Here is a 26833-nt window from a genome sequence, read left to right on the forward strand (position 1 = left end):
TTCTTGTTGTAAACCAGTATATCATCCAAATATAGCACCACAAACTTATCCAATAGAGGTCAAAACACATCATTCATGAGTGTACAAAATGTTGATGGTGCATTGCATAGCCCGAAGGGCATCACCATGAACTTGTATGAACCATACGTGGTCACACATGCAACCTTCTCTTCATCTCCCGCAACAATCCTCACTTGATAGTAGCCCTGCTTAAGATCAAGTTTGCTGAAGACCTTTGCCCCAGACAAGCGGTCAAAATAGTCAGCAATAAGAGGTAGGGGATACTTGTTCTTGATGGTTAACTTGTTTAGGGCCTTGAAGTCGATACATAACCTCAATGTTCCATCTTTCTTCCTCTGAAACAACACAAGCTCCCCATACGAAGAACATGATGGCCTAATGTAACCCGCCTCAAGCAGCTCCTCTAACTGCCTCTTCAATTCTACCATCTCTGGACTAGATAACCTGTACAAAGCCTGTGTGGGTGGCTTCGCCCCTGGTACCAATTCTATCTTGTGATCTACAGTTCTTCTCGTTGGGAGTTGAGTGGGTAGCTTGATTGGCATTGTGTCCTCAAACTCCAAAATGACTTCCTCTACTTCAAGTGGAATGGGTGTCTCTAGCACATCCTCCAGTTCATCCCCACCGCCAAGTAGCACTACTAGAAACATTGGTTCCTTGTTATGCTTCTTAGCCGCCTTTTTCATTCCCAATGTTGAAACCATCGGAGTCTTCTTGGATTGTCGCCTCTCTATCATCTTCACCATGCATGTCTGCTTAGGATCCAAAAACACCAACGAATCCAAGTGAGGAATTATCGCAACCTTGTCGATCTTCAAGAACTCTTGACCCAATATCGACTCAAAATCATCCACCTCAATCAATGACGGATCCATGCAACCCTGCCACAAGTCGAATTTCAATGGTATGTCCCAGACTATACAATGTATCTTCTTAAATGGGGAATTCACTGCCTTGAAAGAGCATGCATCCGCCTGCACCTTCAACCCCAGATCTTGAGATCTCCCGACTGAGATAAAGTTGTGAGTGGCTCCTGAATCTGCCATAGCCATTGTGTACTTCCCATTCATCTGGGCCTCCACATAACACAACTTGTTTTGGTTCTCAGGTTCGGCAGTTGTGGCCTTTGGCTGCTCGATGGTATTGACTGCACTCAAACGCTGGATCACACCCATCGCTACAATCTAACCATCCTGATCTGCTCCCATCTGTGTAGAGTTCAACCTCTGTCGTTGTGAACAGTCTCTCACCCAATGTTCCGAGCCACCACAAATTAAGCACACATGCCCTCTCCTGTCATTCTTTGACTCGGCGTCTTTCGAACCCTAACTTGAACCTTTGCTATTTGAGGACTTTCTTGTCCCACTCTGTTTACTACTTGAAGAATCCCCCTTCCCCTTAGACTTTGTTTCATCCTTGGGTTGGAAATGTTTCTTGTCCTTCTTCGGGGGGTTGGATCCACTTATAGCACCTTGTGCCTTTGACAAATCCTTGTAGTCAACCAACCGATCCACGACTAGAATGGCCTCTTAAACATTTGGGACTTTCAGCTTTTGGAGCTCATTCTGAGCCCATAGGGCCAAACCTTTCAAGAAGTGACATAAGTTAAGATCTTGGTCCATATTTGGAAATTCCAACATAAGAACCCGAAAAGCTTTGATGTAATCTTTGATCTTCCCTGTCTGCTTCAGGTCTTAAAGTTGCTTGAAGGAGGTCCAACCTGAATTTTCTGGCTTGAACTACTCCTAAAGTGCATCCCACAACTCTTCCCATGTGTCTACCTTGACTACCGACCTCCATATCCTGAAGTCTGGCCCTCCACCAAAGCTTAGCTGTTCCATTGAGGAATCCTAAGGTTGTCTCCACCTTTTCTTCGTTCGTCAATCCCCTCATGGATTTCAGGTACTTTCCCATGTCAAAGAAGAAATTCTCCATTACCTTGTCATCTCGGTTACCATCATACTTGTCTAGTGGCGACACCCTTGGTCCCTTGGTAATCCTTGCCTGAGAGACGCAACTTTTGACAAATTCAATATCTAGGAGTGCCTTCTTCAACCCATCTTCAAGCCTTGCTCTCTCTATTTGTTCCTGACCATACAGAACCCGGAGATCCTTGATATCTCCTTCAGCTAAGTCCAATCATCCTTCTGCAGTTTCCATGCGCTTCGACAGAACCGTGTTTTCCAGAGACTCCAAACGGTTGCTTAGGTCATTAAGCCAATCCTTAGTCTTCAAGGTGGCATTCCTTTCATTTACATGACCACAGGATGAGCCCTGCTCCTACTAACTCCCTCTCAGCATCCTTGTTGCCCCTTGCCATGACTACTGAGAAATTGAACTCACTTGGTGTGCTAGCTTGGGGGTATCAAAACCTTGTGCTTTGATACCAACTATCATGAGGCTAGATTGACCCGCACGGCACCGACGATCTTTTCGGCACTTGTATGTGGGATCCAAACACTTCGAAGATCTTGGACTACGCCTGTTAGCACTCCCAAGCTCCAGAACCTGCACACACAATTGCACAACAACGCACAATCTTGCACAACGGAAATCTTTACACACAATGAACACAATACTGGGGCAAATAGATAGCTTTATTGATATGAAGAAATGGCCCAGTCTACAATCAATTCCAACTATGTTGTTGGTCACTACACTGAGTACTTCCTAAAGCACCCGATTACAAGTTCCCACCCCTGGATTCACGCCTACTCTTGAAACACTAGTACTGATCACATTGCACCTCACCCTTGGTTGTAGCTTCTCACGTAGACTCCAAATCCTCAAAGACCCTGTCTCCTTTGCAACTCAATCTGGCACACCACGGACTCTCTCATGAGCTGGCGATGACTTACCTAGTACAAGGCCCAAGCCCCCTCCCTGAACGGGGACTCCAAGTCACACTGCTTTCTTTGTTGCTTCTACTCACACCACTGCACTGCAATCACTCTAAACACCTTTGCTCGCTGGAATGTTGTTTTGCTCCTCCTTGGATTTCTCCACCATGAACCTTCGCTTGCAGGAAGTAAAGCACACTATAGAAACGTTCTCTCGTGAATGGGTGGGGTACTCTGCTTCCCCCATATAAGTTTTTCATCCAATTCCCACACAACTGTAGTTTGGCACCAACCGTTTGTCAATCACCACAACTTCCAGCTGCTGAGAATCGGATGGGGACTTTCACCCCAAAAGACTACCAACCTCCTTGAGACAACAACCCCTTAAAAAGGTAATCAGGAATATTACTCCAAATTGAAAAGAAGGGTTGGAAAACTCAACATACCTTATTTTGATGGGTCAAGGAAGACCACAACACTGTCATGGGTACAAAAGATAGACACCTACTTCTAGCTAAAATCTATGTCCAAAGAGGAAGCCATCAAATATGCAGCACTACATCTAGATGGGGTGGCACTTGAATGGTGGTACCATGGAATGACCACCATGGGGCATGCACAAGTTACTTCTTATGTGGAATTCACAAAAAGACTAATTGAGAGATTTGATAGCAAAGACCCAGAACTTCACTTCAAGGATTTGGCACAACTTAAACAAAAGGGTTCTATTGATGAGTACATCATGGAGTTCCAACGTTTGTCAGTTTTTGTTACGGATATATCCAAGAGGCTAATAGTCCTATTCATGGATGGACTAATGGATCCATTAAAAAGATGGATTAAGGCCCTCAATCCAATAACTCTTCAAGAAGCTATCAAGAAATCTAGAGACATGGATCAAGAAACAATGAAGAATAAAACAATCTTCAAAGAACCAACAAAGCCCAAAGAACAATTTGATCCACCAAACATAAGGGAGGCTCGTAGAAGAAATCAATTAGATGAGGCAACTTGCCAAGAATTTCAAAGGAAGAAGTTATGTTTTGCATGCAAGGAAGCATGGGAACCTGTCCATAGATGCATGAGGAAAGGAAAGATCCATTACATTGAAGTGAGACCAGTCAGTGAAGAAGGGCATGATAGCCTAAATAGCAACGAATCAGGAGATGAAGCTAAACTTTCGTCTCCATCCAAGAAAAAGGATACCTTAGCCACCATTAGAGGAGCCCAAGGACTTTCCAAATTCCAAGTTCAAGGATACCTTCATCTACATCCCATTATCATCCTTAATGATAGTGGAGCTACATATAACTTCATAAGCTCCTCACTCCTACAAACCCAAGAAATATTAGCGTATAAGCAAAAAGGATTCCCTATAGTGTTGGCTAATGGATCAAGTATAAGTTTCATGCCATAGCACCAAAGCTTGAAATCACCATTGGAGACTACAAATTATGTGATGACTTCCATGTGTTGGATCTAGGAGACATTGATGTAATCTTGGGAATACTATGGATGCATTGGCCTATTCATCCAAGACTATAGAGCTATGACTTTGAAATTTAAGATTTATGAGGGTAAAATTGTCCTAAAAGGACTACAAGAGGAAGACCCACAGTGAATCGGCGAGTATCATGACACATGCAACAAACATCGCAAAAGAAAGGATCAGCAGCAAGATAAGAGTGATTCCCTCCCTATCACACTCACCCAATTCCTCAAGAAGTTTGGAGAGAGTTTACGAGGGTATTGAAGGGAATGGTTGAAATCTAGAAGTCACATAAACAAAGAGACAGAGAAGAATGCAGTAATTTTGAAAGAGGAAATGGATCACTTTGGCATGCTTGTGGACAACCATCTCCAAGAAGGGGAAACTGTGATATCCCCGTTTTTAACATAGAAAGTAACAAGCAATGTACAAATACTTGATAAAGGGTGGCAGCCTTGATAACAAAACTTTGAATAGTTAGGAGTAGAAAATAATAAAATATACATAATAGAATGTAGAAGGATAAGACATAAAGACTTGCAAGCAGCCAAATTCAATATCATCATGAAGACAGACACAAATAATTACACCTTCGAAACATTTTTCATTCCTTCATAAAACATATGAGACAACCTCCACAACTAATACAACTCGTAGCTACACAAAAATCAGCAACATGTACAATGCTATTCTAGTATGTTACAACTTTAGTCTCTCAATTCTTTAAAAAATAAGATCTGAAGCCTTTTATTCTTTCTACCTTGCTCCTATCTTTATACTCATTCAGCTAAAAAACTAATCTTCTAAAAATCAGCTTAGTTAGAAAAGCATAATTATCATGCATAAGACAGTGAAATGCAAAATAGAATAACTCAAACCACTTGAACATGTTCACACTGAACTTGTACGGAAGTTCCTATCCAAACTAAAAGTTCAATAGTTTCATGTTACAGATTTAACAATAGATCCAAACTTCTATTCATTTTTAGTTTAAAATATCACTACATTGAACAACAGTTATAACAAGTTTGAGTTGGATTCATAACAATCTAACTTTATTGAGGAGTGCTGGCTGATGTTAAAAATTATGTCATATATGTTTTGGATTAATCAAGGAAGGGCCGTAATCCCATACAGTCAACAGCACAACAAAACCAACAGAAAACAACCGCTAGCACAAAAGAACTAGAAGCACACTACAGACCATCATGCAAATATAATAAAAAAACATAAACAAAATGTCCAGCAGATAAATGGCATCCGAACTAAACTACTAAAGATGATAACTAACCAACTAAGCATATAACAGGCATGCAAGCCATTAAAGTTCATAACAGAGAATCTGACTAAAACCATAACAGAAATAGATAAACCAACAACAAAACCCTCCCAAAAAACCAGAGTAACCCTAACCCACATACTACTTTTGACTCTTAATGAGATCCCAATTCTTTTCCACAATCTGGAGGTTCTTCTTCCAGTCTACATCATCAGGACTGCATTCTTTGGGATCCTCCCCTTTCCGCACACTCGAACTTGCATTCTGCTTCTTCAATTTGCTCTGGCCAAAGACCACCTCCATAACCGCCTTCCGCATGATCCCGTCAGTGATCAGAGTTACGGAATTAACCGCATGCATCAGGAGCTTTTTGTCTGCTCTAAGGCCCTCCACTCTGAATTCAAGGTCATTCAGTCTAACCTGCAAATCAGCAACTTGAACTTTAAGGTTAGCTAGCATTTCATTGTTAGCTGTAGAGGTATCATCCATAGATTGGGTGGTTTCATCTGTTCCCTGCTCCTCCATGATTTTCATACCCTGCATCCCAAAATATTCCTTCATTTCATCTTCATCCTTCTGAACAACAATGGACAACTATAAGTTATATATGTTTATATGATACAAATGCACAATATTTAAACAAAAACATTATTTTATTAAAGATAGCAATAAGGGAGGATGCATTTAATTAAGTTGCAATTTAAGTATACGGTTGGTTGGTTTCTCTCAATGTGTTTAATTAAGAAGAGCTCGATAAGCCTTTATCTCTCTATTTTTGGGGATTGTCTCCAATCATTGGTTGATTTTCTCTCAGCTGGTATACATGTATCTATGAGCTGCTTTTACATATGTTTTTCAATAGCTTCTCAAACAAAACAAGTTTGCATGCGGTCTTTAAAAGTTTAAAACAATGTATCAAGTAGCACCGTTCAAAATTATAAACCTGGTTTAATACCCAATTAATTATAGTAAAAGCAATGGGTTGAACTTCCAAATAAAGACATATGAAACAACTCTCCTCTCTAGAACTGTCTACAACCATCATCCCACTTATGATAGAGAAATAAAATAAATGTGCATGCACTAAACACGGTAGAAACTTGTTTCAACTGCAGATTATCCTCCATGAGTTTCTTACTATACTTACTTTAGAATTTGAAGCACCTTTTTCTGGATCTGGAGTGTCCAATAACTGGGACGAATGCACAGGCACGTGAGTTTTCTACAACCCAGAAAAATAATTTTAATATAATTTCAAGCCGATAGTGTTCAGTTGTATTAAATTATGGAAAATAAAAAGTAGATGCCAAAAGAGAACTTCACTAAATTTCAGATCAAGCAAACAAGACTTCAAACAAGTCCACTAAGACACCTTTGTGCTTCCCCTCCAATGACAGTTAGCTCTAAAACAGTTCCACAATGCAAAATTTCTGCAAATAATTTATATACAGTATGTTGGAATCAAAAACACCTCTAAGCAGCTCACAAGTATAGTGATCAACACATAAACACAAAAAATAGCAAAACTTTTCTTTAAAGCATGGTAAGAGCTCACCCTTTTTTATTAATGAAAACTGAAAGACTTTTCTCCTTTATTTCTCTTCCTCCACACTGCAATAACATTTTAGAAAAAATGAATTATTAAACACTGTTTAGAAACTAAAAACATATCAATAGATAAGATATACTAGATGATTTTGTATACATAATTGTATGCATGTGTTAATTTCTACATTCATATGTGAGTTTTGTGTATAGGCACGTGCATGTGTTTATTTCTATCTGTTTGTGCTTTCATGTGTGCTTCATTCAATTGAGTTTCCAATATGTTACGAAGTTATTGTTCAGTGATTTTCTACACTTATATGTACAATGCAAGTTATTAATTTAGTGTCAAGTGTTGTGAATTAGGTGTTAGAACTCAATGTCTGGTCATTATTTATCTTGCACATCCAGTGTTATGTAGTACAGCATACAGTGACATGGCTTTAGGAATATGCACAGATTTTATTTTGTAAGGGAAGTAGCATTTCAAAGATTTTAAATTACATTACAAAATTTTATCTCAAAGAAAGCATAAATAGGAAAAAAATCACTAAAATCATTATTAATCACAAATCCTGATTTTTGCACTTCAAAAAAATTGATTTTTTTATTACAAACATTGACCGCCATGTTTGACCCACTTTTTATTTATTTATTAGCCAATAGGCTATTTAGTGTGGGCATTGCCAACTGGAATTAGTTATTTCTCACACCTGAAAATAAAGCCGTTCAATTCTCAGGTTGGAAAATAAAACCTTATTTGAAAATTTTCATTTTCATCGCATTAGTGAACTACAGCTGCAAATTAGAAACTTCTTCCTGTTGTGAGGTATTCACACATCGCCCCATTGAAAATGGGGACCCCCACTTTTTTCTTTTTAGGTTGTCTTAGAGTCTCTGCTATTAATCTTTGCATTGAAGGAATAGAGTTTCTCAAGTAGCTAGAGGGTCATCAAGTCAAGTTGGTCTCCTTAGGGTGGAGTGAAGATAGTCACCTGCGAGCATGAAAGTAGATCTAGGACTCCTTTATATCATGCCTAGGTTTCTTGTGTTATCTGATCATATTTCTAGTAACAAGAACAAGCCTTGGTTGTTTGAATGGCGTCCTCCTTGAATTTCATTTAGGCCATGTACCTTGCCTCAAACTTGGAGCAAACTTGCCTTAGACCCTGTCCTGTACCTTACTCAAGACCTGCAGCGAATTTCCAAGTGATGTACCTTGGACAGTGTCCAAAGCAAATTTGGAGAGATCATGTCCCTTGCAGCCTATTTAGAGCGAACTTTGACTTATTGATGTACTTTCCTAAGGGTCCAGAGCGAAATTTTGCTAAGTTGAGTACCTTGCTGAGGATCAAGGGCGAATTTATCCAAGTGAAGATTGAGAGTGAATTTTGAAGGAGAGGTTTTTGAGCAAATTTGTTGAAGTCATGTACCCTATTAAGATTTGAGATTGAACTTCCCTAATGAGTCAGGTACCCTCCAAAGGACAGAGAGCGAATTTTATCATGTGTACCCTGCCAAGGTCCTGGAGTGAATTTTCAAGCATGTACCTTCTTGAGGTCCTGGAGCGAATTTTCAAGCATGTACCTTGGAGAGGTTCCAGAGCAAATTTTGATTCATGTCCTTGCTAAGGGTCCAAAGCGAATTTCTTCACAAGTACATGTACCTTGCTAAGAGTCTCAAAGCGAAATTCTTTCACCAAGTTGCGTACCTTCCAAAGGTCCTAGACTAAAAATTTCACTAAGGTCGTGTACCTCCCAAAGGTCATAGAGCGAATTTTTTATCAAAGTCTTGTACCTTCCGAAGGTCCTAAGCCGAATGTTGAATTGATGTCCTTGCTAAGGACATAGAGGGAAACTTTTTATCAAGTCATGTCCTTGGAGTAGTCCTAGAGCGAACTTGTTTCATGTCCTTGGAGAGGTCCTAGAGCGAATGTCCTTGGAGCAGTCCTAGAGCGAATGTCCTTGGAGAGGACATGGAGCACATTTCTCCAAATCATGTACCTTGCCTCAAACTTGGAGCGAATTTTCATCTTAAGACCATGTACCTGTTGTGACCTTTTTCACACATCGCCCCATTGCAAATGGGGGCCCTCTCTTTTCCTTCTTTCTAGGGTTTTGTTAGTGTCTCGTGGCCTTCGGCTTCAATTTTGCCAAGCCTTGCTCAGTTTTGAATAGTTCGAGTCCTGGAGTTTGAAAGTTAGTTTTTGCAAACCAAGTAATACTAGAGTCCGGATACCGTCAAAGTGCCTAGAAAGGCCAGAGGACGAAGATCGCAATTGATTTGGACAAATTTGAACAACTTTCTATTTTTAGAAAGTTTGCTTTTTTGTTTTTTTCCTATTTTTTAGGAAGTTTCGTTTTTGGCATTTTTAGCCCAATCCTCAGTATGGCTATTTTTAGAAAGTTTTCCCTATTTTTTAAGGATGTCTTCTTTTTGCTTTTTCGGAATGGGTACCTAGGGTTTGCACTGATACCACTGACCTGCTTCGATTGTGATCCAAAATTTCCAAGTTTTGACCTAAAAAGCTAGTTTCCTACATTTTAGGGATCATGATGCTTCAGATGGTTTGCCTGAGTATGGATTTCAAATTTCAAGTTAATCTGGTTAAATTTGGTTAAATTGTGAAATTTTGAAATTTTCCAAACATTTTCTAAGTCTGGCTAATGGATGATGTTGAGTGTTATGGCAGGTGATCAAAACTCCGCCCAAGATGCCAGCAATGGAGAGGTCTCAAAAGTCCGCCATGATGGAATGGAGAGGTCATAAAACTCCGCCATGATGGGATGAAGGCATCAAAAGTCCGCCTTGAAGAGGGAGTATGAAAGTCCGCCATATGTTGGAGGGAACATCAAAGTTAGCCATGCTTGGTGGGAAGCTTCAAAACTCCACCCTATGCCTTGAGGAGGTCTTCTAAAACTCCGCTCTATGCCTTGCTTGAGGTAGCACCAAACTCCGCCCTCCTTGATAGATCAAAAGTCCGCCCCCTTGGTGATGTATTTAAACTCTGCCTAGCCATGTCATCTAAAGTCCACCCTTGGAGATACCTTTCAAAGTCCGCCATGTTGGAGAGGCTTCAAAAGTCCGCCCCCTTGATGATGTATTGAAAGTCCGCCCTAGGAGATGTATTCAACAGTCCGCCCTTGGTGATAGCTTCAAACTCCGCCCTCAAGGAGACCTCCCTAAAGTCTGCCCCATGCCTTGTGGAGAGGAAAAAGTTTGCCTTGGAAACCTTCAAAACTCCACCCTATGCCTTGAGAAGGTAGTGAAAAGTCCGCCCTTGGTGATATGTTTAAAACTCCGCTATGTCTTGAGAGAGCTCCAAAGTCTGCCCAAACTTGATAGAGAAGATGGTAAAGTCATAAAAGTCTGCCATGCATGGTGAGAAGGAGAAAGGCCGCCCATGAAGAGAGCCTCCAAAAGTCCGCCCAAGCATGAAATTGAAGGCAAGCAAACATGAAGTTGAACACTAAAAACTCCGCCCTACTCCTGGAAGTCAAACAAAGTCAACAAGAAACCAAGAGATGTCATCAAATCTTCCTAAAAATCGAACTTCTAATCAATTTAGAAAGTTGGAAAAAGAGATTGTCAAAGATCAACGAGTTGGGAAATTAAAATCGAAACTCGAAATTGAAATTAGAAAGAAGACATTTGCAGATCAAGATGATTTTCAGACTGAGTTCCAAATTAGAAACTTTTTGGAAAATGCTAATTTATAAGCCTAGTTCGAATTTATGGACTAAATACAATTTAGAAACTTGCACAAGTAGAAGATTTTCGAACTAAAAGAGATGACAACACAACTCAAAATTGGATGAGAAACTTTCCCAAGATTTAAGTTGAGTTTAGAAACATGAGTTGGATTTTTTTTGCGTGTTTCTAATTATGAAATCAACTTCATTACAAATGCATCCTTTGAAACTTCATTCTTACACCAAGAAGTTCGAATTTCCTTAGCAAGCTAAGGAAAACATTAAGAATTATTTGCAGATTGAAGTTCATTGGGAGAAAATCTTGATATTGCTTGCAGTCGGGCAAGCTTCTTGACTAAGAATTCACAGATTTTGGAGTAGAACCAGCTGGTATAAGGCAGAATTGTTATTTTTTCTGAGTTTTCTGAAAAACTTTTGGCCTTATTCCAATTCATTCGAAGGTGAAGTTGAATTTACAATGCAGATTTGTTACATTTTCTGAGTTTTTCAGAGTTATTGAAAGTGATTTTAGTGGATCTATTCGAATTTTAGTGAAGGAAAATCATTTTATTCGTTAAGTAAAAGAAAAGTTTTGAAGCTATAACACTTGGTGTTGGATTGCAATCACAATTATCCTTAGGATTGAAGAGTTTACATATGAAAATCTGTTTTTTGTGGCTAAGTATGAAAATAAAATAAAGTCTCCAAACACTTAACCATTCGCAGCCTCTATTTTCTTCAATTCGCGAACCAATTTCTAACTTAAGCTTCATTTTTTACTTGCAGATTTTAAGCACGATGAAATTTCAAGTGGACAAAGATGCTCCTCCCGAGTCAAGGATGACTTCGAAATGGAAGAATGTTAGCGACACTAACCTCGGGCACATCAATCTAAGGGAGTTCAAGAAACGGATGTTTGGTTTGGACAACCTCGTGCCTACCATGACAACGCGAAAGATGATGAAGAGTGGCATCGTGCATGCTGCTGGTTTTCTCCCTACCATGCAATGCACCGAGTTAGTAGCTAAATGTGCTAGGCATTACAACCCTGCCAGTAGGGATATTGTCGCGCCAAATGGGAGAGTATTGGCAAACATCAGCGATGAGGCCATCAGGGAAGCCTTCAAAATTCCAGAGTATCTTAATGTTGTGTACGTGACCAAGGATGAAGCTGATCGCATGTATCAGGATCACTTGGAGGAGTATGACGCCATCGTCAATCATTCCTAGCTGGACAAGCCAAGGAAAGGTGCCTCCAAACTACAGAGGAAGAGCTTGGTGAGAGCATACTTCGAGGAAGATATCGGAGATATGATCGTCCTGCTAAACAGGATAATGGGGAGTCCTCAAGGTGCTCCATTCGAGCCCTGGATGTATTATTTTATAAATGAAATAATGAACAGAGTGAAGATGATAGACTGGGCTCGAATGATAAGCGACAAATTGGATAGCCAGTTGAAGAACCTAGAAGCGAATGGGACCTTCTTCATGAGCTCGTACCTGTTCTATTCCCTGGCTAGAACCTACAGATATAGAGGCCTCACCTACAGAGGGGAAGTGGGAAACAAAGAAAATCAGTTTCCAGTTTATGACTGTCATCCCCAGCTTCACATGGAAGAAAAGTTCCATTTCAAGAGGGTGAATGACACATTTCTCATGCACATCACACAGACATTGCAAGGAGGACTACATCAAAGAATCTCTCAAGAGTCTATGGACTTCATCAGTAGATTCAGATATTGGTATATCCAATACCCGAAGTTCACTTACATTAGAATTCGGGGGTTTACCGGATCTCCCTATAAGCTTCCAGCTTACCCTACCAACCGAGTTGTGCTACTTGAGGTTGTGAGACAATTGGAGGGGTATATGGCAGTTCAAAGAGATAAGAAGAAGAAGGCAGGAACGTCCTCTCTCATGATTGGGAATGGACTGGAAACGTGTCCGTCATCACAAGCCGCTGCCACTGCTGAGAAGGATCAGTACAAGGCAAGGAAGAATTTTGATCCATTCCGTAAAATAAGAAGGATCGAAGGGATGACATTTGAGCACAGAGCTGATTTAGAAGATTATTGGGCTAACGCAGCTAATAGTTTCGAGATCAGGAAGAGATTTTGGTCAAGGATTCCCTTGAGCATGGTAAGAGCAACGGAGGTGTTTAGAGTTGCTGACCAAGTAGAAGATAGCCTTGAGCTTCAGTAGCCAGGCTTTGAAAAGATGAAGAATGAACCACTAGCCTTGATAGATTGGTCAGAGGGAGAGAAATCAGATTTGGCAGACCTCATGAGGTCAGTGGTCGAATATTCTAAATGGTGGACCTCTGAAAGGACGAAACTATTGAAGTCTAAAGGTGTGGCCCTGACCTACGACTTGATGGGAGTAGATGACTCTCTGTCCTCCAACCCTTGTATCTCTACAGGCAATGCTCAGAATCCAGAGAGTGTTGGGTCCCAGAAGAGGAAGGAGTTAATTGGAAGCTCTAGAAAGGCCATAGGAAAGAAGGTTGTAGGGGAGAGACAGGAGTCCAGTGAAGGTCATTCCATCCTGAGTGCCACATCTGCCGTGCCTGATCAGAATGCAGTTGAGGAGCGGGAGATGGACATATGTATGGTTAATAATGAAGTGAGAGTGCCTTCTCCTTCAATTGAGGAAATAATGAAAGCAGCTCTCCAAAGTCCGGACAAAGAGCAAATTTTAAATGCAGCTATAGAGGTTGAAACGCCTGCATCTCCAGTAGTCTTCTTAGATGGTATAGCTACTAGACCAGGAGGGACAGATGATGGGTTTGATTAGAATACCGTAGAGCAGTCGACCATTCCTGATTGGCTGAGGGAAAGGATAAGGGCTAAGGTCCCTACGGAAGCCCATTCTGAAGAGATCACAGCAACATTTCTGGAGAAGGTGAATGAGCCAGTCATAGTCAAGCCACCCAAGCCAACCAGAAAGTTCTCTTTGATTTAGAGGGATAGTGCAGGATTCAGGACAATTCAAATAGTTGTGCCAAAGGAAGGGAAAACTCGGGACAATATTGCCCCAGAGGATTATAAGATCACCACTATAGAGTTGGGTAAGCCTACCCAAGACCAAGAAGTCCAGTACTTTGACGACTCTTGTAACACCCTCAAGGCGAGTTTAGCTCAGGAGAGAGAGAAGAGGAAGAAGGTTGAGGAAGAAAACCAGCAATGGAGGAAGTATGTTCTCCATCTTACCAGGCCACTCAACCATGAGATACCGATCACCCCTCCACAGCCTCTTCAACAGGAGTCAATGAAGGATTACGAGGATATAAAGGGCACATTCACACAGGCCAAGGAGTGGATTTCAGATGCTTCAGCACGTGCTGATATACTTTGGAAAATTTAGTATCGGCACATGAGTCGGCTTCTTCGTTGGTCAGCCGTATCTAGGACCTAGCTGCAAATTGGGAAGATGTGGAGGAAATTCAACATAAAATACTTCCACATCTAAAGGTTATCCGAGGCTTGTCGAAGAGAATTTTGGTGGATGCAGGTGTCATACAGGCTGGGGATAGGTGTGACTTTAACACTTGCTATTATGCTTTGGTCACCCAAATTGAAGTTTTGAAGAAATCCAAGACTAACTACTTTGAGACAGAGGAGAGTGTCAGGGAAATTCTGAGCAAGGTGTTTCATGTAGCGTCAGAGATCTGGAAGAAAGAGAGTATAAGGGAGAAGCATTTGCAGGCAGAGAACCTAAGAGCCAGGATTCAGTCGAGCTTCTTCAAAGACTCGGGGATGATTGACAAGGGCGATCTTTCAAGGATTGCAAATTTTCTCTTCATCGATGAGAAATTTCTTGCCCAAGCAGTTGAGTGGGAAAGCATCCTTGCCACATGTACCGATGATGTGGACATCATCGACTTCTAGATTAGCAGCTTGCCAAGTGTCACTATGGAGGAGGTCAGGCTTATCGTGTCCAGGTACATCGAATCTACGAAAGGGGAAATTGGACGCTCACCTTAGTGAGAATAGCAGCTGTGCGACATGTCACTTTCTCATTCTTTCAAACTAATAGAGTTTCGGGAAACCCTAATTAGGGTTTGTAGCTTTCAATCTCGGCCCTTGATCACTGTTTGATCTCAACCGTTCATTTATTTCTGAAAAACTATATAAGGCTACCTCCTCTCATTTGGAGAGTGTGAGGTTTTTGACATATTGTTGCGTGAAGGTCATTTTCGAATAATATATTGCATGTGCGCTTTCTCTTAAGGCTTTGTAATCCCTATTGTTTGAATGATTAGCATGGTTTCAATTTCCTCAACACTTAGTTAAAATTAATCTAGATTTGCTTTCAAGTTATTAGAATTGAATGAAGGATTTGATAAGTGTTAATTGATGGTGTATCTCTGCTCATACTTTTGGTGAATGGATGATTTCCATTTCACTGTGCAAAGTTAGTCTGAGCCCATCCTCTGTGCATCCCAACATCTCGATCATAAGCACAACCCATTGAAGATTGCACCGGCTTTGTGTAGTTGTCCTTAGTGTGGCGAAGCAAAGTTTGGTTTCCAGAGAGCACCCAATTGATACCGTCTCCGAAGTTTGTAGGATTAGATTAGCCTTCTCAAACCCTATCTCTTTTCACCCTTTTTGAAAGTCTAAATCCCGAAAAATCCAAAAAAAAAATAGAGCCTAAAATTGCTAAATCCGTTTGAGTCCAACAGTTCAAAGACATTTGTTAACGTAAGTCCCCCTTGAGATTTTCAGCATACACTACCCAAGAAGATTTTCACTAAAGTCACTTGTTCACACATATAGACCTTGGAATCAGTAGTGATTTTTCAGGAGAGGATAGAATACCTTCGGGTATCCTATTCTAATGTTTGGTAGATGATAAAACAGACACCAACAGTACCTTGGCCACCAAATAGAGCGAAGTTTACCCAAATAGCGTACCTTGCCCAAGGTCAAGGGCAAAATTGGAAAATTATGTCCCTTGCTTCAAATCTTGAGCAAAATTTCCTTGATTTGCTTACCTTGATCTAGGAGCGAATTTCCTCTTTTGGGCCATGGCTAGCAATTCAAATGTATTTTATCTCCAAACATAATTCCAATTCAAAAGGAAAATGTTCAAGTTGGCCTCACCCTAAAAGGACATATCTCATTAAGACACCTATATAGGAAGACTCAAAGCATTCAACAATGAATTTCATTAACAAGGCAAAGAATCTAATCAACATCATTAGCAAATCTGACCAGCAAGACAGCGAATTTAATCTGCAAGGAAGCACATCATTAACAAAGACAATGAATTCAGTTATCCAAAAGGAACGATCTCCCCTATAGAAACACATATCAGACCTGCAACATATAGAATAAGAGATTAAGTCAAAATAGTGGTATGAAAAAGTTATAAATCATGTGTTTGATCCTCAATTGTTTGTTTTGCAGGAGGTAAGGAAAGAAATGAAAAGAATCACGTTGGAGGAGGATCAAAATAAGTGTCCTAAAGAGAAAATGTCAACATCAAGATCAAGTTGCAAGGAGGATACCCTCAGGAAGATTTCATAAACGAGCACAAGAAAGTGACTACACAAGAAACATTTACTAATACAAGAGAAAGATCTACACCAACATGCAAAGGGAAAGGCTTCATTTACCAGCACAAAATACCTAAGAGGAATCTCGATTCTCACCACACCCTGGAGACATGAAGAGATCAAAAGAGTGTTAAGGAGAAGTCATACAATCACTCCAAGGCAAGCAAGCAAGGATGGAAGGACTCAGCTACATCGATAATTCCCATCACCACTACTTTGAGCAAGCTAGATATTGTTGAGTATCAAGAGATATCACTTGATATCCCTTCATGATGATGAATCAAATCAAGTCTACGAAGTGCAAGATTGAGGTGGCATCTCAGTCACTACTCCACCAATCCGAGGGGTCCACATCAACACGTCTAAGTTCAATGAATCAAGCTCGTACATGAAGGTACAAACTCCGATGTACCTACCCTTGATATCTATTGGTTCACGCTCATTGAATGTAATTCTCTCATTGGCTAAGAAGAGTTTGTTGTAGCAAACCCTAATTAGGGTTTCATTGTAAAATCTTGGCCATTGATGGAGATTCAATCATGGCCATTCATTGTAAATGAGCTTTCTATAAAAGCTCGGACTCTTCACTTGTAAAGGTTAATAGTTGGTTAATAGTTAATAGCAATAGCGAATAGTTAGCAATAGGAGAGAATAGAATAGCAATTAGAATAGAAGTTAGATTAGGAGAATAAGGCAGAAATTTCATGTTGGATCTTCATGTTAGATAATAAATAGATTAGTAGGAGAAGTTTCTTGTTGGATCTTCATGTTAGATAATAAATAAATTAGATTGAATGGAGGAATTTGTTGAATGTATTTGTGTTGAATCTATTTTGTCCATACCACTAGCCTCTTACTGATTGTAAGCATGCCTTGTGTGGTCAACTGGAATGATATGACCTTAACTTCGAATCATTCTACATTCATTGCTTACGCATTGACTTGAATGGTGATCGATGTTTGATGGTACTGATTCGAATATCTTTAAAATATCCTTAGAAGATTGCACCGAGCTTGTATCAAATTGTTTAGTTTGATGGTGAGACCTCGCTCAGTAGGATTCCATCTAATCATTCACTCATCTTCCTACATTCTGGGGATTAGAATAGACTCTCTCAACCCCTCGTCTTTTGCCATTTTTTTCAAACTCTAGATAGTTTAGGATCAAAAGCATCACCATATTGCAACATCAGATGATCTAAGTCCAGCAAATCAAGCATCCAGACATTCTAATGTAAGTCCCCTTGTGATACCAACAATCACATCAACCAACAGAGCTTATCCACACGTAGTAACCCTACATTCATGAACCTTGGAGTCTTCTCAAGTGATCCTTAAGCTAATCTTCAGCATTTGAGAGATTTTGTTCAAAAGAGGATAAGATACTTTAGGTATTTTATTTTGTGTTCGCATGTGCGTAAAAAACACATCAACACTTCCCTTACCAATTAACACTAGTCTTTTACGAACTTTTTCTTCACAAGTTGCCTTCCTCTTGTAATAGAAACTCCATTCTCTCACTTACTATTTATTAAATTAATAATAAATTATTATCCTCCTTGAATTGAAATGGTAATTTTCCAATTTCACTGAAATTGGAACAAAAGATTATTGAGGCAATCAAATCAGAAACTTCTTCTTCCCTGACAAGTTGACTTAATCTTGCAATAAATTTTATCCTCTCATTTATTATTTATTGAATTAAATAATTCAATATTATCCTCATTGAATTGAAATGGTAATTTTCCAATTCCATGGAACCAAAAAACGCCTATCAATATGGACTTTGGTGACAAGCAAATCTAAAGCTGCAAGCTCAAATGGATTCTCACTCGTTTTGATCTTGCGATTCAGATTGTTGTGTATTAGATCAAGATGCAAACATTTCTTCTCTTTTAGAGGCATACACTGGCCCATTCTATCAAATGAGCTCTCTCCTTTCTAGCCTTCCTAGGAAGTAATTATCTTATTCTATTTCTGTAGAACATTCTTGGAATGCATTGAGATCTAGGTCAATGTTCATTGTTGCTAGAGTAACATTTGTGATTAATGGCTTACTAGTGATTTATATGAAACATTAATCTTGTTTTTAATTTATTCGGATTGTTTTAAATGGATTTTTCAGGAGAGGTTTGTCATGGTTTTATGCTGGAAATCGCAGAATTTCTCATGTATAGCAGATGTGAAGTGTGTGGAGCAGCTAGCTAAGCCTGTGAAGAATTGTGCCATGAGGAAAAGTTGTGGAATGAGACTCAATAATCATATAATTGACCACAGAATATCATTGCCTCTAGGGCTTCTAAAATGATGTTTTATAGGAAGTCAATCAGTTCTATCATGGCTTTTAAACCACTCTGGTTTTGTCTTAAGGCTTGTTGGCAACATATAGAGTAGGGTTTTGTTGTATAAAATACAGAACGTGGTTATTTTTAAATCTTTAAAGTTGTGTTATGTTCTCTTGGTTTTGTATGAGAGCATTAGGAAAAACAAAGCTTTTGGTATTTCATTTATTGTGAAGGACATTAAACTCAGATTCTGACAACAATATTACTTCCCAATTGAATCGTCATATCCCTAATTTTGCACAACTTGATATAAAGTTAATTGTTGGTCTTATATTGCAGACAGCTAAAACATGATATAGAATATAGTATAGTAGATGATTTAATGTCCATGAGATATTGGAATTTAAAAAAGAATGGATGAGGTGTCATTAGCCGATGGGCTATTAGTGTAGGCATTACCCACCAGAATGAAGTATTTCTCACACCTAAAAATAAAACCGTTCATCTTTCACGCTGGAAAATAAAACCTCAATTTTTTCACACAGTAAAAATAAAACCTCATTTTCACCCAGAAAAAGTTCAGTGGAATATTCATAGGCAGTTGGCAGTTGAAAAAGCCTTCCAATAATTTTAAATTTTAAATTTTTATTTGAATTGTATTTGTTTTATAATTAATAATATTATTAAAAAAATTATTAATTTTATTTTTTAATTATTTGTATGTATACTGAAAAAATTATATTTTTGTTTAGTTAATTTTTTATTATTAGTAATTTCTTAAAAGTGTAATTTAATTTTTATAATTTTCAATTAAAATTATTTTTAATATTTACTCTTATGTATAAATTATTAGTCAATAGCTTATTTAGTGTGAACTTTACTCATTGGAATTAACAAGTCAATCTTTGGGTATGCTTACTTTTTACTTCTTCTTGAAATATGTATTTAATTTCTTACCTCCTAGAAAATTTAAACTTGAACAAAGTTTTGTACCCAATTTCTTCAATCAGATATGGTCTATGCAAAATATAAAATACAATCGGTGTATCCATTGCACCTACTTTTGGTACAAGTGCTAGTTATGGTTTTTTCGCATTCAGTTGTGTCATTTTTCATTTACTCGCAATTTTTTCAAATTTTATCCACCTGAATATAGGGGATTTCCGCTATATTTATTTTAACCTGGGTTCCAAGCTTTCCCATGTTTAGAAAGTCTGCTACATTTTCATTAAAAAGTATAGTTTTGGCCACTGTTACATCAAGTTTATGCAAAAGGTTGTATGAAAGTTTTATCCAATCTACAGTTTTAGAATCTAAACCAATATTTTTACGACTAATTTATTTTCATTAACATGTCATATATAATTTATTATTCATAATTAATATTAATTATGTTTCAAATTTAAGCTTTGGATAATATGTCATATTTGACTTAAATTAATTATTGAAAGTAAATTAATGGGCAATTTTCAAAAAGGTTCTATTAAAATATTTTAAACTATTCTATAGTGAAATAGATTGGAGGAATTTTTTTCTATATTAAATTGCAGAAAAGCTTTATCTTTTCATATTCCTAAACATTTTTAGGTGTAAAAATATTTCAAAACTTCATTTGCACATGTTTAATATTAGAGTGTTTCATAGGGATGTTTGCCATGAAGGTTTTGATGGTTTTGAAAGCCATAATTTGTGCTAGGTGGTAGGGGTTTGGTCACTTGACCCTAACCTGTATTGCAACAAAGAAAGCACTCGAGACGCTACGTTCAAAACCCAAGGGGCATTGCCCTTCAACCCTATAGAGGGCATTGCCCCTAGACCCCCACAAGGAGCATCGCCCCTCAACCCCATTGGGAGCTCCACACCTAAATCCCCACAAGGGGTGTTGTCCCTTGACCTTGTTGTAGGTTCAACCCCTAAACTTCCACCCTTCAATGTTGATATTCATTGCAAGCATTCCAATGTGTTAATTGTTTAGTTGTTTACTTCGTACACTAAAGTTTCATTTGTGATTCTTGTTAATGTCTCCATTTTACGCAAAATTATTCCTTGTTCTTTTGGCTAGATTTCAAGTTTTCCCATAAGCTTTCAGGTGAGCTGAGGAGAACTCCAAATTTCTTGGAGTGCAAGGGTTCAATATTTTGTAATTTATGTTGATGGCATTAACCACAAATGGCATTATGGATTGCAACGACGCTTTCAGAAGTGTTTTCAGACTCTTAAGTTGTTCTCCAAAATTCTTCGAGAGCACCTCTATTTTTAGTAAGTCTCTGCATTTGCATCAACCTTCATCTCATTGCCTCAATGGTATCTTGGCATGTTCAAATTTGGTTTTCAATTCCTCAATAGTGCTTTCCCCAACTCAAATGAGACTATTTAAATATATACTTAAGTTTTAATGTGAATGTTATATTATTTCACTTGAGTGTTATATTTTTATTATCACTTTATGTCTCCTCATGTGGATGCCTAGGGAAAGGGGACTTGCACATAAAGTTATTTTAATAATCTGAAATATGTTTTTGGTGGAAAATGAATTGTTTATAATTTCAAATTGACTTATTATTCTCTCCAAAGCTACAAAAGGAGGTTTGGACTCGTATTTTGGATAAGTTGAAGATTTTTTATGTTGTTATGTTGATGGATTGAACCTATGTTCTTCTATGATCATTTGAGAATGAAAACCCTCATTTGATCCTAGTTTCAGATTCAAAGATAATCCCTAGCTAGTTGGAGTGGTTCTATTTAGGAATCACCATTGTTCATCACAATTTCAGTCTTTGGGTTTTGTTATGAAGGTATTTGATGTGTTCTAAGTTTACAGATATTTTTGGATTTGTTTGTTTGTCAGTTTGCAAAGATTGTTGATGAGATTGAGGTGATTTGGAGTTTTACATTCGTCATCCATCCATTCTAAGGGTTTGGTGTTTTCCCTAATTGGTTGTACCATTCATGAGTGTTTGGAATATACGTTGCAAGGATTGAAATTTCTCAGAGGTTGCATCCACTGAATTTCTCATAGCAAGCCATCCTATTTTGAAGTATTTGCAAGCTGTTTGTAGGGTTTTATGGATTTCTAGAGGGGTCATACCATTGCATAGTGTACCTTGAGGGTTGGTGTGAGACACCTAGTCTGGAGTGCCTAGGGTTTTGGGGTTATTTCATCATCATGCGTGGCACCTAGCTCATGGATGATGGATGTCAATTTCAGACATTATTAAACCAAATCAATGGGGTTATGAGGAGATGTATGTTTCATGGCGATTGCCACTGTTATCAGTGTTTTGTTAGTGCTGGGTATGACTGAACACTTTTGGACCTCCAATGTTGTTATTTTCTTTCCTTTAGAGGTTGTTTCGGTGGTATTGATCATGTCTAAAGCTGGTGATCAACTTTGGGAGGTATGCTCAGCCTGTTAGAAGGAGTTTCTTGGGGTTTTCTAGAGTTTTCCATGACTGTAAGGACCTATAAGTCTGCTGTTCTCACTGAATCCAATTGTTAAAAGTGTAATGAAATTTGAGTACATATAAAAGTGTTTCCAGGTGTTTTTTTTTGTTGATCACTTTGGTGTGGTTTATGAATTTCCTAGTCTGGTTAGTGTATTTCCAGCGCTGTAAAAAGGAATGGGCATGCTCAGAAAATTGATATCAGCAAGAATAATCACTTTCAAACTAATAACACACCTTTCCATCACAATATCTAAGTTACTTTACAATTGTTATCAGTTTGGTGTCAATTTCATGCTTGCCGGTGATGTTTGCATAGTTGTATGTGCCATTGTTATCTTCAAGATGCTTATGACAGGTGAGTATCATTATTGGCATGCTTATGTTGTATTTCATATTCTCAATAAAAAATTTAAACAAAATTTGAGGATGTTTATCACGTTTACATATTTTTATATCTAATTTTTCAAGTGCTATAAGTATTTGCAATCACAACTTGCCGGATGAGTGCACACTTATACTGAGAGGAGGGAGTGAATCAGCATAAGGAAATCTTTTACTTTTTCAAATTAATAATCACAACAATATCAATCACACAACTTCAATAATTAAGAACACAAGATTTATATGGAAACCCTTTCCAGAGAAAACCATGGCAAAATATTGCTTGTATAAAATTCTTTTACAAACTTTGTAGGCACCAACCTACTGGGGACACCAATCCTTGCTTATCTTTATAGGCACCAACCCACTGAGACACCAATCCCCACTACTAATCACCAATGTAGAAATAAACACCAAAGTCTTCTATTTAGAGGCACCAACTTTTAATACAACAAAGTCTTAGTCTTCTTGAGATTACTTCAAAAGTATGAGAGTCTACTTCATAAAATCTGCTACAAATATGCTCTTTAGTCTTCTGTATATCTGTTCTAAAGTCATACAAATCTGCCATAAATTACCCCCAAAAGTCTGCTATAAATCTGCTTTTAAGTCTGCTACAAATCTGCCACAATTCACCTCCAAAAATCTGCTATAAATCTGCTCTTAAATCTGTTACAAATCTACCACAAATCACCTCCAAAAGTCTGCTATAAATCCCCTGATGGAGAATATACATCTACTCTAAATCTGAAAGATATTTTGTTAATTACTTGCTACTTAAACCACCAATTTACCTTCTTTTATATCCCATCAAATGCCTCTTCACCCAAGAGAGGTGACACTCCCAAGGAGATCCTCCAAACATGAAATATAAATATTTTATTTTAATTCCCAAAAATGGGCCATCATCATGAGGAGTCAGCCCCTTAAGATAGAATGTTTAGTTTGAATAGTGAATCCTAAAGTGGGGCACTAACCACCAAGGGTCGGCCAAAATATAAATGAATTTATCTTTAATTCAAATTAACTCCAATGTGGATGCCAAAATGAGTTGGCCAATTATCAATAAAACAATTGATTTAATTCTAGCGCTTGCCTCATGAAGTAGGCTTCATCAAATATGATATTTGATCAAGACAGTGTCTTTAAGTCTTCAAGTGATTAGTGGCCCTTAGCCATTACAACCTCATTAGTGAATTCCTTCTTAGACCAACATTTTCATCTTGACATCTATGACAATTAATCCAACAATCTCCTTTGACATCAATGACAATAATCCAACAATCTCCCCCTTTCTTATTGATGGCAACACTACAAAGAAATAATCTATTAATGCAACATGAATATAATTCTCCCCCTCACTGTATGCTCTTCCTTTTTGTAACTCTTCCCCTTTGGCATCAATGCAAAGGGATCCTCGAAGTTGTAAGATGGTGTAATAATGAGCTCCCCCTGAATAATGCATCTCCTAAGTGACTAGATAAAATTTTTATCACTTCCCAACTTCTGCCTGAGATACTTCTCCATCTTGAAATGCCGTTCTACTACCTTGATGTCTTTTAATGTTTATTCCATGATACAATTGTTATGAAATCTGCCTCTTCTGTGTATTCTACCTCTACAACAGGAGCTCATGTGAAACATGATATTGGTCAATCATCGCATAATGTTTGTCAAATCTACATCTTCAACTCTACTGCTTGTACAATGTCTGGTCTTCATGATGTCATGTATATTAGGCTGCAAGCAGCAAAACATTGACTTGTACAATTTCTGGTTGTCAAAAGTTCATATGGCCCTTTCTTTTACGCCATAACCAACTTTCATCTGCTTGTCCCATAAACCATCTTTCTTCCTTGATCTCATTGAGAATGTATGGATTATTTGTTGTTCTATTCGCTCTTGCCTCCTGTCACATGACTAGAGCAACCACTGTCAATATACCACTGATTTCCTCATTCTGAGTATGAAAGGCTTTTTGCACTAGCATGGACTTCTTTTTTCTTTTCTTGCTCCTACTTCTTTCCATTCTTTTGTATTTTCCTCCTTTTGTTTAGCCATAGAATCCTCCTCCTTGTTCTATCTAGGTGATTCTACAAAAGCGTGTTGTATGCCCAAAATTGTTGCATTTATAGCATATGATAGTCCATTAGAGAAGCAAATGAGTTATAGATCCTACTTAAAAACCCATAAGGACTTCTATTCTTGTTGCAACCAAAATTTCTTGTATGTGTTCTATGATCTATTTCTTTATGACCAACGTGATTATGCAAAAAAACAATTACCAAAGAAAGAAAGTTGGAACCTAGTCATGTGCACTTGCCTTGAGGGAAAGAATTTTTGAATTTCTCCTTGTAACCTTTTGGAGGAGTGTTTGATTTTTGTGGGAGATAATTCTCTTCCTTCTTGCTACTTCCATTTTTATAGAACTTTTGAGAGCAGTTGCATAGCTTTTGGTTTGTCCTAATTTGCCTTGTTTGGTGGCTCTTTGGTATCTTGATCTTCTTTTTCTTCATAACCAAGACCTGTCTTATTGAATGATGATTTTTTTCCATTGATGATATCATGTAAGATCTCGATATTCTTCTCAAACTTGAGAATTTTGTATAACTAGAGGTGGTTTTTTCTAGTTCCTTTCTTAAGGAAACAATTTTGGACTCTAACCTCTCACAATTTTCTTCCTTTTTCTTCAATTGGATTTTTACCTCTTCTTCAATCCTTTTGGCTTCTTCAATTTGTATTTTTAGATCAATGATCATCTTTTTGGATTCTTCAAGACTTTGTGACAAGTTTGCCTTAGATTCACTTCCTCTTGAAGTTATAATTTTTGTTTCGGGTTCTTAAATTTCTTAAATTCACTTAGGGTACAATTGAGTTCTTCCAAATCTATATCCCCATCAATACCGACATTCTCTTACCCTTCTGACTCGTCTCCTTTTCTTTGTCTTCATTTTTCAAGATATCAAGTTTTGTTTCTTTGGCCATGAATATAATCTCTTCTCTATTGCTAGCAGAGAAACTCTCTTCGGATGAATTACTTTCCTCTTCTGAATATAGGCTTTTCTTGTATTTGTGAAAGATCTTTTTCTCATTTTTACCATAGTTCCTTTTATGTTAATGATGTTTTCTATATTTCTTCATGTTATGCTCTTCCTCATCATCACTACTTTGGTTTTAATTTGCAAATTTAGCAACAAAGTGTCCTATTTTTCCACAATTAAAACATTTAAAAGATAACTTACCTTTATACTTGTCAGATCCTTTCTTAATCTTCCTAACAAAATGAGTTTCCTTTTTGTTTGATTCATCATTAGGAGCTACCGCTTCCAGTTCGGGCTCCTTATTCATCTTTTATGAGGCTTTGAAGACTGCCTCTCACTTAGATGATTTCTCCTTTTTGGTCTTCAATTCATATGCCATTAGGATCCCATGCAATTCATCCATTGAGTATCTAGACCCTTTATCTCTTCAACAACAAAAAATTTAGCATCAAATCTCAAGGGAAGAGACCTTATCTCTTCATCAAATATGATATTTGATCAAGCAAGCTTGTAAAACTTTGTGCTTCACAAAAAAAATCGTGAGTACTCGCACGCCATAATCCGGCGCAACTCGGTGCCCATTTTTAACAAAACGCGTCGGGATTTTTACATGAAAAAATCGGTAAAAATAGTGGAAAATGGCCCGAAAACTAGCGTGAAAAACGATATTAAAGTTTTAAGGTTAAGAAAAACCTAAAAAATTGGACATTTCATTTTTTCGAGTGACGGGAACCAAAAAAAAGGCGCACGACGACAGCGAAATGCGCACAAAGCGACTAGGGCACAATCACAGGAAAAATCGTCTGATTGCAAGCAAAATCACAAGACGCGACTAGGGCTCAAGCAAGATTCTGGGTATTTCGAATTTCAAGTTCCAAAATTTAAAATTTACAGTGTTACACTTTTTTTGTAACACTTTTTAAAAAAAATTACAGCTAGTCGATAGTGATTAGATTTAATTTACAGTATATTAAGTTTTTTAACACTATTTTTAGTTTTACAGATTAATTTACAGTCTTAACTCTTATCATTCTTTGTTTTAAAAACATTAGAAAAAAATCAATTAGAAAATCATTATTATTAATTTAACAGTCTTATCATTCTCTGTAAAAAATCATAAGAAAAAAAAACTTAAAAACTTAGAAGATAAATTAATAGTGTGAAATTTTTTTAGAGTGCTTGTATTTTTACAGTGACTGTATTTTACTATTTTTACAGTGACTGTAATTGTATTATTAAAATTTAAAATTTAAC

General features: G+C 37.8%; 1 protein-coding gene across 2 annotated transcripts; it reads right to left on the reverse strand.

The window, feature by feature from the left end:
* Window positions 1-5391: 5391 nt before the first annotated feature.
* Window positions 5392-26461, reverse strand: LOC131071963 (uncharacterized). 2 transcript variants are annotated; one of them, XM_058007967.2, is made up of 5 exons: window positions 25781-26461; window positions 7185-7240; window positions 7002-7059; window positions 6777-6851; window positions 5392-6166 (listed from the first exon to the last, which is right to left on the reverse strand). In XM_058007967.2, the coding sequence occupies exons 1-5, from the start codon at window positions 25847-25849 to the stop codon at window positions 5771-5773; spliced, it is 654 nt and encodes a 217-aa protein (XP_057863950.2). In that variant the 5' UTR covers window positions 25850-26461; the 3' UTR covers window positions 5392-5770. The 2 variants fall into 2 exon arrangements, with proteins under 2 accessions (XP_057863950.2, XP_057863932.2); XM_058007949.2 differs by having other exon boundaries at window positions 5392-6205.
* Window positions 26462-26833: the final 372 nt, after the last annotated feature.

This window comes from Cryptomeria japonica, chromosome 11, assembly GCF_030272615.1.
Source record: "Cryptomeria japonica chromosome 11, Sugi_1.0, whole genome shotgun sequence".
In the NCBI taxonomy this organism is placed as follows: Eukaryota; Viridiplantae; Streptophyta; class Pinopsida; order Cupressales; family Cupressaceae; genus Cryptomeria; species Cryptomeria japonica.